Here is a 16200-nt window from a genome sequence, read left to right as displayed (position 1 = left end):
GCGTATGCATGCTCGCGTGGAGCGCAGTGTGTATCCGGAGGCATTAACCGCATTAGAGTTTTTAGTTTAAGTTGAATAAATTTGACTTTTCTTCTTTAAACCTAAGAAAGTCTGTTTGTGCTCATTTCTTTGCCTTATAATTCGAAAGCGGTGAACAAGGATTTACCAAGGGGAATCACTGTGTTAAAAATCAAACCCTGTTACAGTAAGACCAGGTGAAGGCTGAGAGGGACCCATAGATACCTTTCTCACCTGGTCGTAACACATGTGCATCACTCCCAAAAGAATTTGGAAGGAAATTTATATGGGCTCTTTCCCAGAGATAGCAAATCATTTTTGATTGATTCCTTAAATAAATAGTTTTTTGTCCACTGCAAGTAAATTTATAAACATTTCAGTTCCTAAATAAATCATTGCATATCATATGGAAAGCAGCTCATTACTGTCCATCTCTTCAGCTTTTTTTTTAAATAGCAAAGCTAAGAAAGATATTACATGTTTATCTTATTTGCCTCTTGCGTCTTTAGGAACTATCTCTGCAGCAAGTACTGAGTGCAGTATGCAGATCCTGTGAGTAAGATAAAAATTTCCTCCAACTTGAGCATTGGCACAATCCTTCCACAACTTGTTACCTGCTTTTTTTTTAAATAATCAAGTATTGGTTTTGAGGTCTAAGCATAAACAAATAAAAACCAAAGACAACTGCTGTGACTATTTAGAGCACATTATAATGTGAAATGTGGCATCGTGTGACAAATGAAACTTTAAACATGATATACACAATCATTTGAATGTAGTAACTAATTGGCCTTTTCCCCATAAAAAAAACTTCAGAAAAGGTTGATAAGTTTTTTCTTTCGTTGTGTGATGTTTTATACAAAAACATACACATTCTGATTATTTCTCTGTTCTAAAATTGGTATCCTTGGGCATTTTCATTCTAAGCGATTCTCCTTTGGAGACATAGGCAACACACACTACATGTTCTCCTATGCTCTGAGTGGCCAGTTTTGCTATTTGTCATAAGTAATTCTACAATTCCTATGTGTAGATATACATTCACAGACTTCTTACATATATACAGGTCACCAACAGAAAAGAATGCTGTAGGCATTTCAAACACACAAATTACTATTGAAAAGATAAATTTCTTAGGGCTAGATTTTAATTCCTGATGGGATCACAGCAAGGCAAGCGACACATCAGTCCAGGAGTGACAGCAAGCAGGCTTGCCTGACTTTAACGGCCGGGGCTCAGAAGCATGCGCTTACAGACTTCTCGATCAAAACAACTGAGAAGCATAATGTATCCTCCAACACTAACTGTGAGCAGTGCAATGGAAGCTCTGCTAATAAATTAATAGTACATCTAGGGCTTCAGAAGAACATAAGAAATAGGAGCAGGAGTAGGCCATTTGGCCCCTCGAGCCTGCTCTGCCATTCAATAAGATCATGGCTGATCTGACTGTGGCCTTAACTCCACTTACCTGCCGGCCCCCCCATAACCCTTGATTCCCTTGTAGATCAAAAATCTCTCTATCTCAGCCTTGAATATATTCAATGGCCCTGTCTTCGCTGCTCTCTGGGAAGAGAATGCCAAAGATTAATGACCCTTCAAGAGAAGAAATGCCTCCTCATCTCCATAATAAATGGGAGACCCTTTATTTTTAAACTGTGCCCCCTAGTTCTAGATTCCCACACGAGGGAGAACATCCTCTCAGCTGCTACCCTGTCAAGCCCCCTCAGAATCTTCTTTTTTTCAATCGGATCACCTCCCATTCTTGTAAACTCCAATGAGTATAGGCCAAACCTGCTCAACCTTTGCTCATAACACAACCCCTTCATCCCTGGAATCGGTCTAGTGAACCTTCTCTGAACTACCTCCAATGCAAGTCCCTCCTTAAGTAAGGAGACGAAAACTGTACACAGTACTCCAGGTACAGTCTCACCAATGCCCTGTACAGTTGCAGGAAGACTTCCCTACATTAATACTCCATTTCCCTTGCAATAAACACCAACATTCCATTTGACTTCTCAATCACTTGTTGTACTGGCATGCTAAGTTTTTTGTGACTCATGTGCAAGGACACCCAGATCCTTCTGTACCGTAGCATTCTTTTTTTAAATTCATTGATGGGATGAGGGCGTCGCTGGCTAGGCCAGCATTTGCTGCCCATCCCTAATTGCCCACGAGAAGGTGGTGGTGAGCTGCCTTCTTGAACCGCTGCAGTCCATATGGGGTTGGTACACCCACAGTGCTGTTAGGGAGTTCCAGGATTTTGACCCAGCGACAGTGAAGGAACAGTGATGTAGTTCCAAGTCAGGATGGTGTGTGGCTTGGAGGGGAACTTGCAGGTGGTGGTGTTCCCAACCATTTGCTGCCCTTGTCCTTCTAGGTGGTAGAGGTCACGGGTTTGGAAGGTGCTGTCTAAGGAGCCTTGGTGCATCCCTGCAGTGTATCTTGTAGATGGTACACACTGCTGCCACTGTGTGTCGGTGGTGGAGGGAGTGAATATTTGTGCATGGGGTCCCGATCAAGTGGGCTGCTTTGTCCTGGATGGTGTCAAGCTTCTTGAGTGTTGTTGGAGCTGCACTCATCCAGGCAAGTGGAGAGTATTCCATCACACTCCTGACTTGTGCCTTGTAGATGGTGGACAGGCTTTGGGGAGTCAGGAGGCGAGATACTTACCGCAGGATTCCTCGCCTCTGACCTGCTCTTGTAGCCACGGTATTTATATGGCTACTCCAGAACAAAGAAGAACAAAGAAAATTACAGCACAGGAACAGGCCCTTCGGCCCTCCAAGCCTGCGCCGATCCAGATCCTCTATCTAAACATGTCGCCTATTTTCTAAGGGTCTGTATCTCTTTTCTTCCTGCCCATTCATGTATCTGTCTAGATACATCTTAAAAGACGCCATCGTGCCCGCATCTACCACCTCCGCTGGCAACGCGTTCCAGGCACCCACCACCCTCTGCGTAAAGAACTTTCCACGCATATCCCCCCTAAACTTTTCCCCTTTCACTTTGAACTCGTGTCCTCTAGTAATTGAATCCCCCACTCTGGGAAAAAGCTTCTTGCTATCCACCCTGTCTATACCTCTCATGATTTTGTACACCTCAATCAGGTCCCCCCTCAACCTCCGTCTTTCTAATGAAAATAATCCTAATCTACTCAACCTCTCTTCATAGCTAGCGCCCTCCATACCAGGCAACATCCTGGTGAACCTCCTCTGCACCCTCTCCAAAGCATCCACATCCTTTTGGTAATGTGGCGACCAGAACTGCACGCAGTATTCCAAATGTGGCCGAACCAAAGTCCTATACAACTGTAACATGACCTGCCAACTCTTGTACTCAATACCCCGTCCGATGAAGGAAAGCATGCCGTATGCCTTCTTGACCACTCTATTGACCTGCGTTGCCACCTTCAGGGAACAGTGGACCTGAACACCCAAATCTCTCTGGACATCAATTTTCCCCAGGACTTTTCCATTTACTGTATAGTTCACTCTTGAATTGGATCTTCCAAAATGCATCACCTCGCATTTGCCCTGATTGAACTCCATCTGCCATTTCTCTGCCCAACTCTCCAATCTATCTATATTCTGCTGTATTCTCTGACAGTCCCCTTCACTATCTGCTACTCCACCAATCTTAGTGTCGTCTGCAAACTTGCTAATCAGTCCACCTATACTTTCCTCCAAATCATTAATGTATATCACAAACAACAGTGGTCCCAGCACGGATCCCTGTGGAACACCACTGGTCACACGTCTCCATTTTGAGAAACTCCCCTCTACTGCTACTCTCTGTCTCCTGTTGCCCAGCCAGTTCTTTATCCATCTAGCTAGTACACCTTGGACCCCATGCGCCTTCACTTTCTCCATCAGCCTGCCATGGGGAACCTTATCAAACGCCTTACTGAAGTCCATGTATATGACATCGACAGCCCTTCCCTCATCAATCAACTTTGTCACTTCCTCAAAGAATTCTATTAAGTTGGTAAGACATGACCTTCCCTGCACAAAACCATGTTGCCTATCACTGATAAGCCCATTTTCTTCCAAATGGGAATAGATCCTATCCCTCAGTATCTTCTCCAGCAGCTTCCCTACCACTGACGTCAGGCTCACCGGTCTATAATTACCAGGATTATCCCTGCTACCCTTCTTAAACAAGGGGACAACATTAGCAATTCTCCAGTCCTCCGGGACCTCACCCGTGTTTAAGGATGCTGCAAAGTTCAGTTTCTGGTCAATGGTACCCCCCAGGATGTTGATAGTGGGGGATTCAGTGATGGTAATGCCATTGAATGTCAAGGGGAGATGGTTAGATACTCTCTTGCTGGAGATGGTCATTGCCTGGCACTTGTGTCGCACGAATGTTACTTGACACTTATCGGCTCAAGTCTCGATATTGTCCAGGTCTTGCTTCACTTCTACACAGACTGCTTCAGTATTGGAGAAATCGCGAATGATGCTGATTGTGCAATCATCAGCGAACATCCCCACTTCTGACCTTATGACTGAAGGAAGGTCATTGATGAAGCAGCTGAAGATAGTTGGGCCTAGTTCACTACCCTGAGGAACTCCTACAGTGATGTCCTGGAGCTCAGATGATTGACCTCCAACAACCACAACCATCTTCCTTTGCGCTAGGTATGACTCCAACACGGAGAGTTTTCCTCCTGATTCCCATTGACTTCAGTTTTGCTAGGGCTCCTTGATGCCACACTCGGTCAAATGCTGCCTTGATGTCAAGGGCACTCACTCTCATTTCACCTCGAGTTCAGCTCTTTTGTCCATGTTTGAACCAAGGCTGTTATGAGGTCAGGAGCTGAGTGGCCATGGCGGAAATCAAACTGAGCATCACTGAGCAGGTTATTGCTAAGCAAGTGCTGCTTGATAGCACTGTCAACGACACCTTCCATCACTTTACTGATGACTGAGAGTAGACTGATGGGATGGTAATTGGCTGGGTTGGACTTGTCCTGCTTTTTGTGTTCTGCAGTTTCCTTCCATGTGAATAACATGTTGCTTTTCATTCTTCCCACCAAAGTGGACAATCTCACATTTTCCCACATTTTGCTCCATCTGCCACATTTTTGCCCACTCACTAAACCTATGTTTATCCCTTTGCATACTCTGTATCCGCCTCATAACTTGCTTTCCTATCTACCTTTGTACCATCAGCAAATTTGGCTACAATACATCCAAGTCATTAATATAGATCTTAAATAGTTGAGGCCCCAACACTGATCCCTGTGGCATCCCAGTAGTTACAGTTTTCCAACCTGAAAATGACCTATTTATCCCAACTCTTGGTTCCTATTAGTTAGCCAATCCTCTATTCATGCTAATTATTGAATGCCTTTTGGAAATCCAAATACACACCTCTACCGGTTTCCCTTTATCCACCCTGCTTGTTCCATCCTCAAAGAACTCTAATAAGTTTGTCAAACACTATTTCCCTTTCATAAAACCATGTTAACTCTTCCTAATTGCATTGATATTCTAAATGTCTGCTACTACTTCCTTAATAATGGATTCTAGCATTTTCCCAATGACAGACATTAGGCTAACTGGCCTATAGTTCCTGCTTTCTGTCTCCCTCCTTTCATGAATAGAGATGTTACACATGCAGTTTTTCAATCCATTGGGACTTTTCCAGAGTCTAGGGAATTTTGGAAAATTACAGCTAATCCATCCATTATCTCTGCAGCCACTTCTTTTGAGACCCTATGATGCAGGCCATCAGGTCCAGGGGACTTGTCACCCTTAAATCCCATTAATTTTCCGAGTAATTTTTCACTAATTCACTAATTTTTTTTAGTGATTGTGATAGTTTAAAGTTCCTCCCTCCCTTTTGCCTCATGATTTTTTTACTACTGTTGGGATGCCTTTTACGTGTTCTATTGTGAAGACAGATACAAAATACATGTTTATAGTTTCAGCCATTTCCTTGGTTCCCATTATTAATTCCCTAGTTTCATCCTCTAAGGGACCAACATTTACTTTAGCTGCTCCCTTCCTTTTTATATACTTGTAGAAGCTTTTACTGTCTGTTTTTAAATCTTTTTCTAGTTTACTCTCATACTCTAATTTCTCCCTCTTTATCGTTTTTCTCAGCTATCCTTTGCTGATTTCTAAAATTTTCCCAATCTTCTGGCATACCACTAATTTTTGCAGCATTGAATGCCTTTTCTTTCAATTTGATACCATCCTTAACTTCCTTAGTTAGCCATGGATGGTTCAGCCTTCTCAGAGTCTTTCTTTCTCAACGGAACATATCTTTGTTGACAGCTATCTCGTTAAACGTCTGTCATTGCTTCTCGAACGTAATATTTTTAAACATATTTTCCAGTCCACTTTAACCAACGCTGTCTTTGCAATTGCTTTTATTTAAGTTTAAGACACTAGTTTCAGACCCAAATTTCTCATCCTCAAACTGACTGTTATGATCACTCTTGCCTAGAGGATCAGTTACTATGATGTCATTAATTAATTCTGTCTCATTAGACATTACAGGTCTAAAATAGCCTGCTGCCTGGTTGGTTCCAAAATATATTGTTCTAAGAAACTATCCTGAGTACAAACTTATCCTTTAGGCTACCTTTGCGAATTTGATTTGTCCAATTGATACGATGATTAAAATTGCCCACAATTATTGCAGTACCTTTCCTACAAGCCCCCATTATTTCTTGATGTATATTCTCCCCTAGTGTAGCCACTGTTAGGGGGCATATAAACTACTCCCACCAGCGACTTTGTTCCTTTGTTATTTCTTATCTCCACCCAAACTGATTCTACGTCTTGATCTTCCAAGCCAAGATCATTTCTCACTACTGTATAAATCTCATCCTTTATTAACAGAGCTACCCCACCTCCTTTTCCTTTCTTCTTATCCTTCCAAAATGTCAAATGCCCTTGAATAGTCAGTCCCCAGCCTTGGTCACCTTACAATGACGTCTCTGCAATGGCTGTCATATCATGCTCATGTATTTCTATTTATGCCATCAATTCATCCACCTTGTTATGGGTGCTACGTGCATTTAGATAAAGAGCCTTTAATTCACCCTTTTTACCACTGCATTTAGACAATAACTCCAGAGGTTATGTTTTGTGTCAAGCAACTTTAAAATGTTCGGTGCCTTTGAGCTACAGCACAAAATTGTGAAGCACTTTCTCACACTCCAGTCTGATATTAGAATGCAGCAGTAAATCAATAAGTTACTCCATTTAATAATTAAAAGAAAATTATATTTACATGTAAAAGTATAAATAAGGGAATCAAAATCATTACTGTATAAATATTAGTGAGAATGTGGAGAGTAGAATGTGCAGATGCTCCCCACTGTGTGTTCTACATGTTCAAATTTTAAACACTGGGTGAAGAGCTACACACATGCTCTCCTTCGCAGCTAATCTGCATTTAGAGCCAGACAATGTCACAGGGCAGACTGGGTCTGACACTGCAGCTACTAGTCTCGGACTGGTAATTGACATGTTTATCCAAAGCTCAGCTACCCACGCCAAGTCCTACTTGCACATTATGGTTTCACACTCACGTACATTGGCTACCAGTATCTCAACGTACCAAGTTCAAAATTCTCATCTTCGCTCTTTCCTTGACCTTATCTCTGTAATCTCCACCAGACCAGCACTGCTACCCGAATCCGTTTCTCTAACTGCAATCTCTTGGGATTTCCTTCCCTTTTGCCCCACCATTGGCAGTCATGTACTCAGGAACACAGGGACAGGAGTAGGACATTCAGCCCCTCAAGCACATGCCATCATTCAGTTAGATGATGATTGACCTTGGCATGAACACTGGACTTTGTAACATGACTGTGTTTAAAAAAAATTAAGATGGAGTCAGAGAAGTCGGCTGACCTCACAATAATTCTGCTTAAAGACAGAAATCTTGGTTACCAGGACAATAAAGAACACAGATCAAATTATTTTTTGGAAAACAGAGACTGCAGGGGTATAACACCTGAAGAACAATGGGTTTCACCCTCTCAGACTTTAGGATCGTAAACAAAAAGTCAGTGATTCTGAGGATGCAAATGTGCATGGCAGCTGCTAACACCTGGAAACAATGGAAGGCCCAGGTGGCTCTGCTAAAACCAGACTTCTGGACTTTGCACATTGGAAAAAGACAATGAGCTACTGCCTTTTGATTCCAGATAAAATTAACAGATAATCTGAAGACAGACAGGCTGTAAGAAAGGAAACCAGCAGTGGCAGCCTCAGAGCAGGCTGTAAGAAAGGAAAACAACCAGTGGTGGCAGCCTCGAGGGGGAGAGAGAGAGACAGAGGGAACACCTGCTGTTAGAGAAGAGCGATATAGCGAAAGGCTGCGAAGACTTGAATTTGTTTTTTTTTTAAAGTTGAAGTTTGCGGAGAAGGGAAATACCAACAGGATTATCAAGCGATCGCCTTATTCATGGACATCCAGGTTGGAAGTGCTAGCAGAAGTGAGTGAAGAGGACAAGAATTTTGAAAAGGTCTGGGAGATCCAACCCATTGCAACTGGGAGGAGTTTGGGACTTTTAACCACAAAGAATTCGCCAAAGAGGACTGTGTAACATATAAGCATGGTGTGAGGTTTTCAAGTGTTTTAATAAAAAAAAAATTCCTTAATAATTTGGGATTATCAGCTACTTACAAAGTACTATTTAGTTAATAGGGATTTCTTTTAGTTTAGCTGTTATAATAAAAGTCTTAAAATGTCAAATCCTGTTGTATAATTCTTTAAATTGGTCTGTGGGTTCATATCGCATAGTTTTAACGTTAAAGGTCTCACTGAGGTCATAATAATCTATGCCTCAACTTCATTTGCCTCCTATGCTCCACATTCCTTGATATTTTTACCCAATAAAAAGCTGACGCTCTTCAGTCTTGAAAATTTTAATTGACCCAACATCCACAGCCTATAGGGAGAATAAATTCCTGATGTCCACTAATTTGTGTGCAAAAATACTTCCTGCTTTCATGCCTAAATGACCTTTCTCTAACTATAAGATTATGCCCCTTTGTTCATTGGCTAGGCACCTATTTCTTCACACCTCTGGAAATCAAATCTTTGTATCATTGGACTTACTACAATTGATTCTTTTCAACAAAGATAAGTAGAATACATATTTGTCAGAAACCTAATCACCTTCATCTCCCCTCTTAGATCATTCTCAAATAATTAATGACCAAACCTCTGTATTTTGTGGTTCCAGTTCCTCCTCCTCTTCTTCCTCGTGATCATCACCATCTTCTACTTTAACTACACAAAGAGGTCTATTGGGTTCATTGACCAATAATGAATCTTCAAACTTACAAGATGTTTCACCATTGGCAGCATTGTGGTTAAAACCATCGAGTGAAGTAGGACTACAGTCAGTCATCATGGCTTCCATCCTCTCCAAGCATTCCCCTCTTTTCTTCAGGTAACACTTTAAATCAGTGTATTTCTTCTTCACTTCATATGCAGTGCGCTGTTCGCCACCACTTGCCGCACTGACCTTTTCTGCGATCTCCTTCCAAGCCATCCATTTTAACTCATTGGTTATTGCATCATGTTGTTGAGTATAAATTATATCTCTTCTGTCCTCCACTTCCTTCAACAAGGTTTCAGTTTCTTTCATTGTAAAATTGCTTTTCCTCTTCCTCTTGAACTGTTTCATTCTAAAAACATATTTAAAAAACAGATGGCTTTATTGTACAAATTACTTTTTAAAAAATATTCTTTTCAGACTCCATACATTGTACATGAAGACTAGTGCAAATGAAACAATCTTACAGACTTGGTAAACAAAATTTTACAAAAAGTTAATCAACTTTATGAACGGTAAACATCAGCAAAACTGTTCTAGCTCTCTGCAGCATTTCTATGCATCTGGCCAGGAACACATCAACCTCTCTGGGTGCCATCTCAGAGTCAGAAAGTGCATATCCTGGTCATCCTACCTGAACCTGAGCTCATCTCCACTACCAAAACTGCCTTCTTGCAGCTCAAAGCTTGACTTCTCAAGACCCTATTACATTAAAACATATGAAAAAGGACAGGTAACAAACAGCTGGCCCAAAGAATCTGTCCTACACTCTCGTTATTAGATTTAGATTAGAGATACAGCACTGAAACAGGCCCTTCGGCCCACCGAGTCTGTGCCGAACATCAACCACCCATTTATACTAATCCTACACTAATCCCATATTCCTACCAAACATCCCCACCTGTCCCTATATTTCCCTACCACCTACCTATACTAGTGACAATTTATAATGGCCAATTTACCTATCAACCTGCAAGTCTTTTGGCTTGTGGGAGGAAACCGGAGCACCCGGAGAAAACCCACGCAGACACAGGGAGAACTTGCAAACTCCACACAGACAGTACCCGGAATCGAACCCGGGTCCCTGGAGCTGTGAGGCTGCGGTGCTAACCACTGCGCCACTGTGCCGCCCTCCCATTCACTTTCATGCATGAACTCATCCAAAAACTCTGCACTCCAAGTCCTCACCTGCACTAGCCCCACACCCCCATCCTCTCCAAGCTACAGTAGCTCCCTGTGCCCCAGCACATTGAGTTAGATTTTATTCTTGCACCACGCTCCGCGGTGGCCATTTTGAACTCAGTGGCCTTCCAACATGGAAGCGCACCGCACAACCCCCGCAATATTACACGCAGAGGCTGATTTAAATAGAGGGGGCAGAGTGGCCGCCCCTGATGACACAGAGGAGGCGGCCGCCGCGTCCCCGGCAACGGTGTCCAGCACCACCCCGCAGGCGGCGGCGCATTTTTAAACTGCTTCAAGCCCTTCAGTATCATTTTAAAATTTAAAAGTCCCCATCTTCGGGAAATGAAAATAAATTTAAATTTCAACCCTCAATCCCATCTCCCACCCCACAATGGGTAATTTATATATTAACTGCCCACTCCCCCCATAACAAACTTTTATTAGTACCCTGAACATTCCCCCCCCCACCCCGAGATTCCCCCCTTTGACCCTCAACCCCTTCCCACCATCCCCAAAGCCCATAAAAGTTGTTTCCCCCGCTCCCCCACCTCTCCTGTCCTGAAAGTTTTATTCCTCTCCCCTCCCCACCAAGTGCTAGCCTTGGAACTCCATACGGAGTTCCGAAGGCATCGAGGTGCGATCGGTGGCTGTAAAATCGTGTGGGACGGTTGCCGCCTGCAGGTAGGTTAATTTAATTCTCATTATTGTTCATTTAAATATTTAGATGAAGACCCTGTCGCCAAGCAGTGGGGGGGGGGGGCCGCACCAAGGTCCCCCCACCGCCGGTAATATGCGACGGGCCCTTCTCAATGTCGGGGGTCAAGGAGGGCATCTCCCCACTGAATTTTCCAGCCCTCCCCCCACCCCCTGCAACGGGCTGGTAAAATTCAGCCCATTATTTTCCAGTCTTCCACGAGTTTGGCCCGATCTATCTTAATGATCTTTTACTGGCTATGTTCCTACATGCACTCTCTCCTATTTAGCACTGCATTATCCTCAACTCTTTCTGCTTTTGTGCCACCATTGCAGTAAATCATTCAGCTGTTATGATCCCTATCCCGGCAGGACAGACCCACCAGAGGTGGTGGCACAGTGGTATACAGTAGGGAGGGAGCTGCCCTGGGAGTCCTCAACATCGACTCAGGAACCATGAAGTCTCATGGCATCAGGTCAAACATGGGCAAGGTAACCTCCTACTGATTACCACCTACTGCCCTCCCTCAGCTGATGACTCAGTACTCCTCCATGTTGAACACCACTTGGAGGAAGCACTGAGGGTGACAAGGGCACAAAATGGGCTGAGGTCTGCGGCAGGTGGTGAGGGAACCAACGAGGGAAAAACATACTTGACCTCATCCTCACCAATCTGCCTGCCGCAGATGCTCCTGCCCATGACTGTATTGGTAGGAGTGACCACCGCACAGTCCTTGTGGAGACGAAGTCCCGCCTTCACATTGAGGATACCGTCCGTCGTGTTGTGTGGCACTATCACCGTGTTAAATGGGATAGATTTCAAATAGATCTAGCAATGCAAAACTGGGCATCCATGAGGCGCTGTGGGCCATCACCAGCAGCAGAACTGTACTCAACCACAATCTATAACCTCATGGCCCGGCATATCCCCCACTCTACCATTACCATCAAGCCAGGAGACCAACCCTGGTTCAATGAAGAGTGCAGGAGGGCATGCCAGGAGCAGCACCAGGCATACCTCAAAATGAGGTGACAACCTGGTGAAGATACAACACAGCATGCGATAGACAGAGCTAAGTGATCCAATAACCAACGGATCAGATCTAAGCTCTGCAGTCCTGCCACATCCAGCCGTGAATGGTGGTGGACAATTAAACAACTAACTGGAAGAGGTGGCTCCACAAATATCCCCATCCTCAATGATGGGGGAGCCCAGCACATCAGTGCGAAAGATAAGGCTGAAGCATTTGCAACAATCCTCAGCCAGAAGTGTCGAGTTCATGATCCATCTCGGCCTCCTCCTGAAGTCCCCAGCATCACAGATGCCAGACTTCAGCCAATTCGATTCATTCCGCGTGATATCAAGAAACGACTGAAGGCACTGGATACTGCAAAAGCTATGGGCCCTGACAATATTCCGGCAATCGTACTGAAGACCTGTGCTCCAGAACTTGCTGCGTCCCTGGCCAAGCTGTTCCAGTACAGCTACAACACTGGCATCTGCCCTGCAATGTGGAAAATTGCCCAGGTATGTCCTGTACACAAAAAGCAGGACAAGTCCAACCCGGCCAATTACTGCCCCATCAGCCTACTCTCAATCATCAGTAAAGTGATCTAAGTTGTCATCAACAGTGCCATCAAGCGGCACTTGCTTAGCAATAACCTGCTTAGTGATGCTCAGTTTGGGTTCTGCCAGGGAACACTCAGCTCCTGACCTCATTACAGCCTTGGTTCAAACTTAGACAAAAGAGCTGAACTCAAGAGGTGAGGTGAGAGTGACTGCCCTTGACATCAAGGCAGCATTTGACCGAGTATGGCATCAAGGAGCCCTAGCAAAACTGAAGTCAATGGGAATCAGGGGGAAAACCCTCCACTGGCTGGAGTCATACCTAGCACAAAGGAAGATGGTTGTGGTTGTTGGAGGTCAATCATCTGAGCTCCAGGACATCACTGCAGGAGTTCCTCAGGGTAGAGTCCGAGGCCCAACTATCTTCAGCTGCTTCATCAATTACCTACCTTCAATTATAAGGTCAGAAGTGGGGATGTTCGCTGATGATTGCACAATGTTCAGCACCATTCTTGACTCCTCAGATACTGAAGCAGTCCGTGTAGAAATGCAGCAAGATCTGGACAATATCCAGGCTTGGGCTGATAAGTGGGCAAGTAATATTCACAGGACTATCTGCATGCCACACAAGTGCCAGGCAATGACCATCTCCAACAAGAGAAAATCTAACCATCACCCCATGACATTCAACTGCATTACCATCGCTGAATCTCCCACTATCAACATCTAGGGGCTACCATTGACCAGAAACTGAACTGGAGTAGCCATATAAATACCGTGGCTACAAGAGCAGGTCAGAGGCTAGGAATCCTGAGGTGAGTAATCCTGAGGCGAGTAACTCACCTCCTGACTCCCCAAAGCCTGTTCACTATCTACAAGGCACAAGTCAGGAGAGTGATGGAATACTCTCCACTTGCCTGGATAGGTGCAGCTCCAACAACACTCAAGAAGCTCGACACCATCCAGGACAAAGCAGCCCGCTTGATTGGCACCCCATCTACAAACATTCACTCCCTCCACCACCGACGCACACTGGCAGCAGTGTGTACCATCTACAAGATGCACTGCAGAAATGCACCAAGGCTCCTTAGACAGCACCTTCCAAACCAGCAACCTCTACCAACTAGAAGGACAAGGGCAGCAAATGCATGGGAACACCACCACCTGCAAGTTCCCCTCCAAGTCACACCCCATCCTGACTTGGAACTATATTGCCGTTCCTTCACTGTTGCTGGGTCAAAATCCTGGAACTCCCTTCCTAACAGCACTGTAGGTATACCTACCCCAAATGGACTGCAGCGGTTCAAGAAGGCAGCTCACCACCACCTTCTCAAGGGCAATTAGGGATGGGCAAATAATGCTGGCCTAGCCAGCAACGCCCACATCCATGAATGAATAAAAAATGTCTTGTTAACTCTCATCTAGCTTTCAAAATCCTTATTTTTAAACTGTGCTTTCAGTGCGCCTTGGACATTTTATTACATTAAAAGTGCTAAATAAACATAAGTCGTTGTTATCTATTCTAGACTTTCTATTTTATTCCCTATTCCCCATGCTTTTGATTCTCACTTTTCCTCCTTATTGTAATGCACACGGACATGTCTTGCACATGCAGATTGTCATATAAATGCTGGCTGATGTTGATCGTGGTTCTACAATTTGCGCCACAACAATGCCTGTGTCCCCCTGGTATCCAGTATTGCTAAGGTCCTGAAGGATTTAAATGAAATAGTTTTGACAATGCAGCCCTCAACCAATATGGGCACCAACTTAAGATATAACAAGCACTAGAGCTTGCCCAAAGTATCTACATTGTCCAACATTCAGAAATGGACTAGGATCAGAGGTACTGGAAAGGGACAGGGAAGTGTCCCATCCTACACAAAAAACACTCATAGAATGGCTCACATGGAATTTTAGTCCTCATCTCTTTCTGGAATGGTAATCAAGAGGTTGGGAACAAAATATATATATGTTATATATATTTTTTCCAGGTTTCTATATTACAACCCAACAAGTTCTACTGTACTGTCTGGGAGCTGTCCTTAGAAATTAGTAACTTGGATCACAAACTTGCTTTATGTGTTCTAAATAATATAATTTTTGCTGGGGTTACAACAATGACATACTCGCTATGCAGAAATCATTCAGTATCAGCCTAAAACTTATGCACCTATTTCAGTATAAAAATATCCTCCCAGACAATATTATTGCATAGAATGCGTTTCTTGTATTGCAACCATGCAAGGTTTGGAGAACATGCATCCGGCTATGGAAAATCTATTGACTCTTGGGACCCCATTAGAATTTCTTCAACCAACCTTAATGGGATAGATATTTGTTCTCATCAGTTACAGTCACACCATGCTATCATGCAATTTACACACACACCCTTCAGCATCTATAGTATTTTTTGATTACTGAAATTTGTTTTATGCACTGTAAGACTTTCTTTTTGTCAAACAATTAACAGAGTTCTGATCTGTGGAACAAGCAATGCAAAACAAAGATTTCTGGAATAAGTTCCTTTAACTTAAAAGTCAGAAAGAGCTGAGAAGCATCTGATAGTTCTGTCACACAGTTATCCCCAATTACCCATAAGCATGTAGAAATCTTCGCCTGTACTTTAAGCTCAAGCAACTACAAGCAAAAGCTCCAACAGCAGCAAGTGGTCAGTACTGCAATGAATTGACGTAGCTCTTTAACTGGCAATCGACCAAGTTGCCCTCCCGACTGCAGCAGCAAGTGCATTTTTACAATAACTTTTATACATTTTCTTTCCAGGAGTGAGCCTGCATGATATACTGACAGGACCTTATTGTCCTTTAAAAGTTTTTCTTAATACAAAATGTCCAATAGTATGTTGAGTTCTTTGTCTAAAAGTCCACCCTCAAGTTCAGTTCCTGATCTACATGAGTTGATTCTCAGATTCTCTCACCCACCTTATTAGGCTGAGGAATGCCTTGTACCAGTTACAGTCTCAGCAGTCCAAGGTCTTCCTTATCTGTGAAAAAGCAGCTTGCAGCATACTGCAGTACAGTTTACTTTGAAAAGGTCCTTTGCCCTGCGAAGCATACTGGTAAAATTTGGTCAATTTTTGAGTTTGGTCAAGTTGTATCAAACCTGTATTCTTACAGCACGAAAACACTGAATTGTCCAATAAATTGAATTAAGTTCCTAGAAAAGATGATTGTATTCTATTCAAAAATGTTCTGTCTTCTAATATAGATTCACGTTAAGAAATGATCTATTAAATGGGCCCTTTCTGTACAGTGAATAATAGTGGGAAAGGGACAAGTAATGTTAAAAAGACAAGCCTTAAGACTTTGAGCCTTAATGCGCAGAGCATTCGCAATGAAGTGGATGAATTAATCGCACAAATAGATGTAAATGGGTACAATATAGTCGGGATTACACCTGGCTGCAA

General features: G+C 43.4%; 1 protein-coding gene across 4 annotated transcripts in view; it reads right to left on the bottom strand.

The window, feature by feature from the left end:
• Positions 1-16200, bottom strand: part of msantd4 (Myb/SANT-like DNA-binding domain containing 4 with coiled-coils) — a 29231-nt gene that overhangs the window by 5729 nt on the left and 7302 nt on the right. For 3 of the 4 annotated variants that reach the window (XM_068033749.1, XM_068033747.1, XM_068033748.1), the window contains one exon: positions 9212-9680. In XM_068033749.1, coding sequence (XP_067889850.1) covers positions 9212-9679 — 468 coding nt within the window. In that variant the 5' untranslated portion in view covers position 9680. Of the gene's footprint in view, positions 1-9211; positions 9681-15715; positions 15850-16200 lie in introns of all 4 variants that reach the window. The other variant, XM_068033751.1, reaches the window with a different exon arrangement.

The sequence above is a fragment of the Heterodontus francisci genome, chromosome 6 (genome assembly GCF_036365525.1).
Source record: "Heterodontus francisci isolate sHetFra1 chromosome 6, sHetFra1.hap1, whole genome shotgun sequence".
Lineage (NCBI taxonomy): Eukaryota > Metazoa > Chordata > Chondrichthyes > Heterodontiformes > Heterodontidae > Heterodontus > Heterodontus francisci.
Note: the sequence above shows the minus strand (reverse complement) of the source record. Positions and strands in the feature narration are given on the sequence as shown.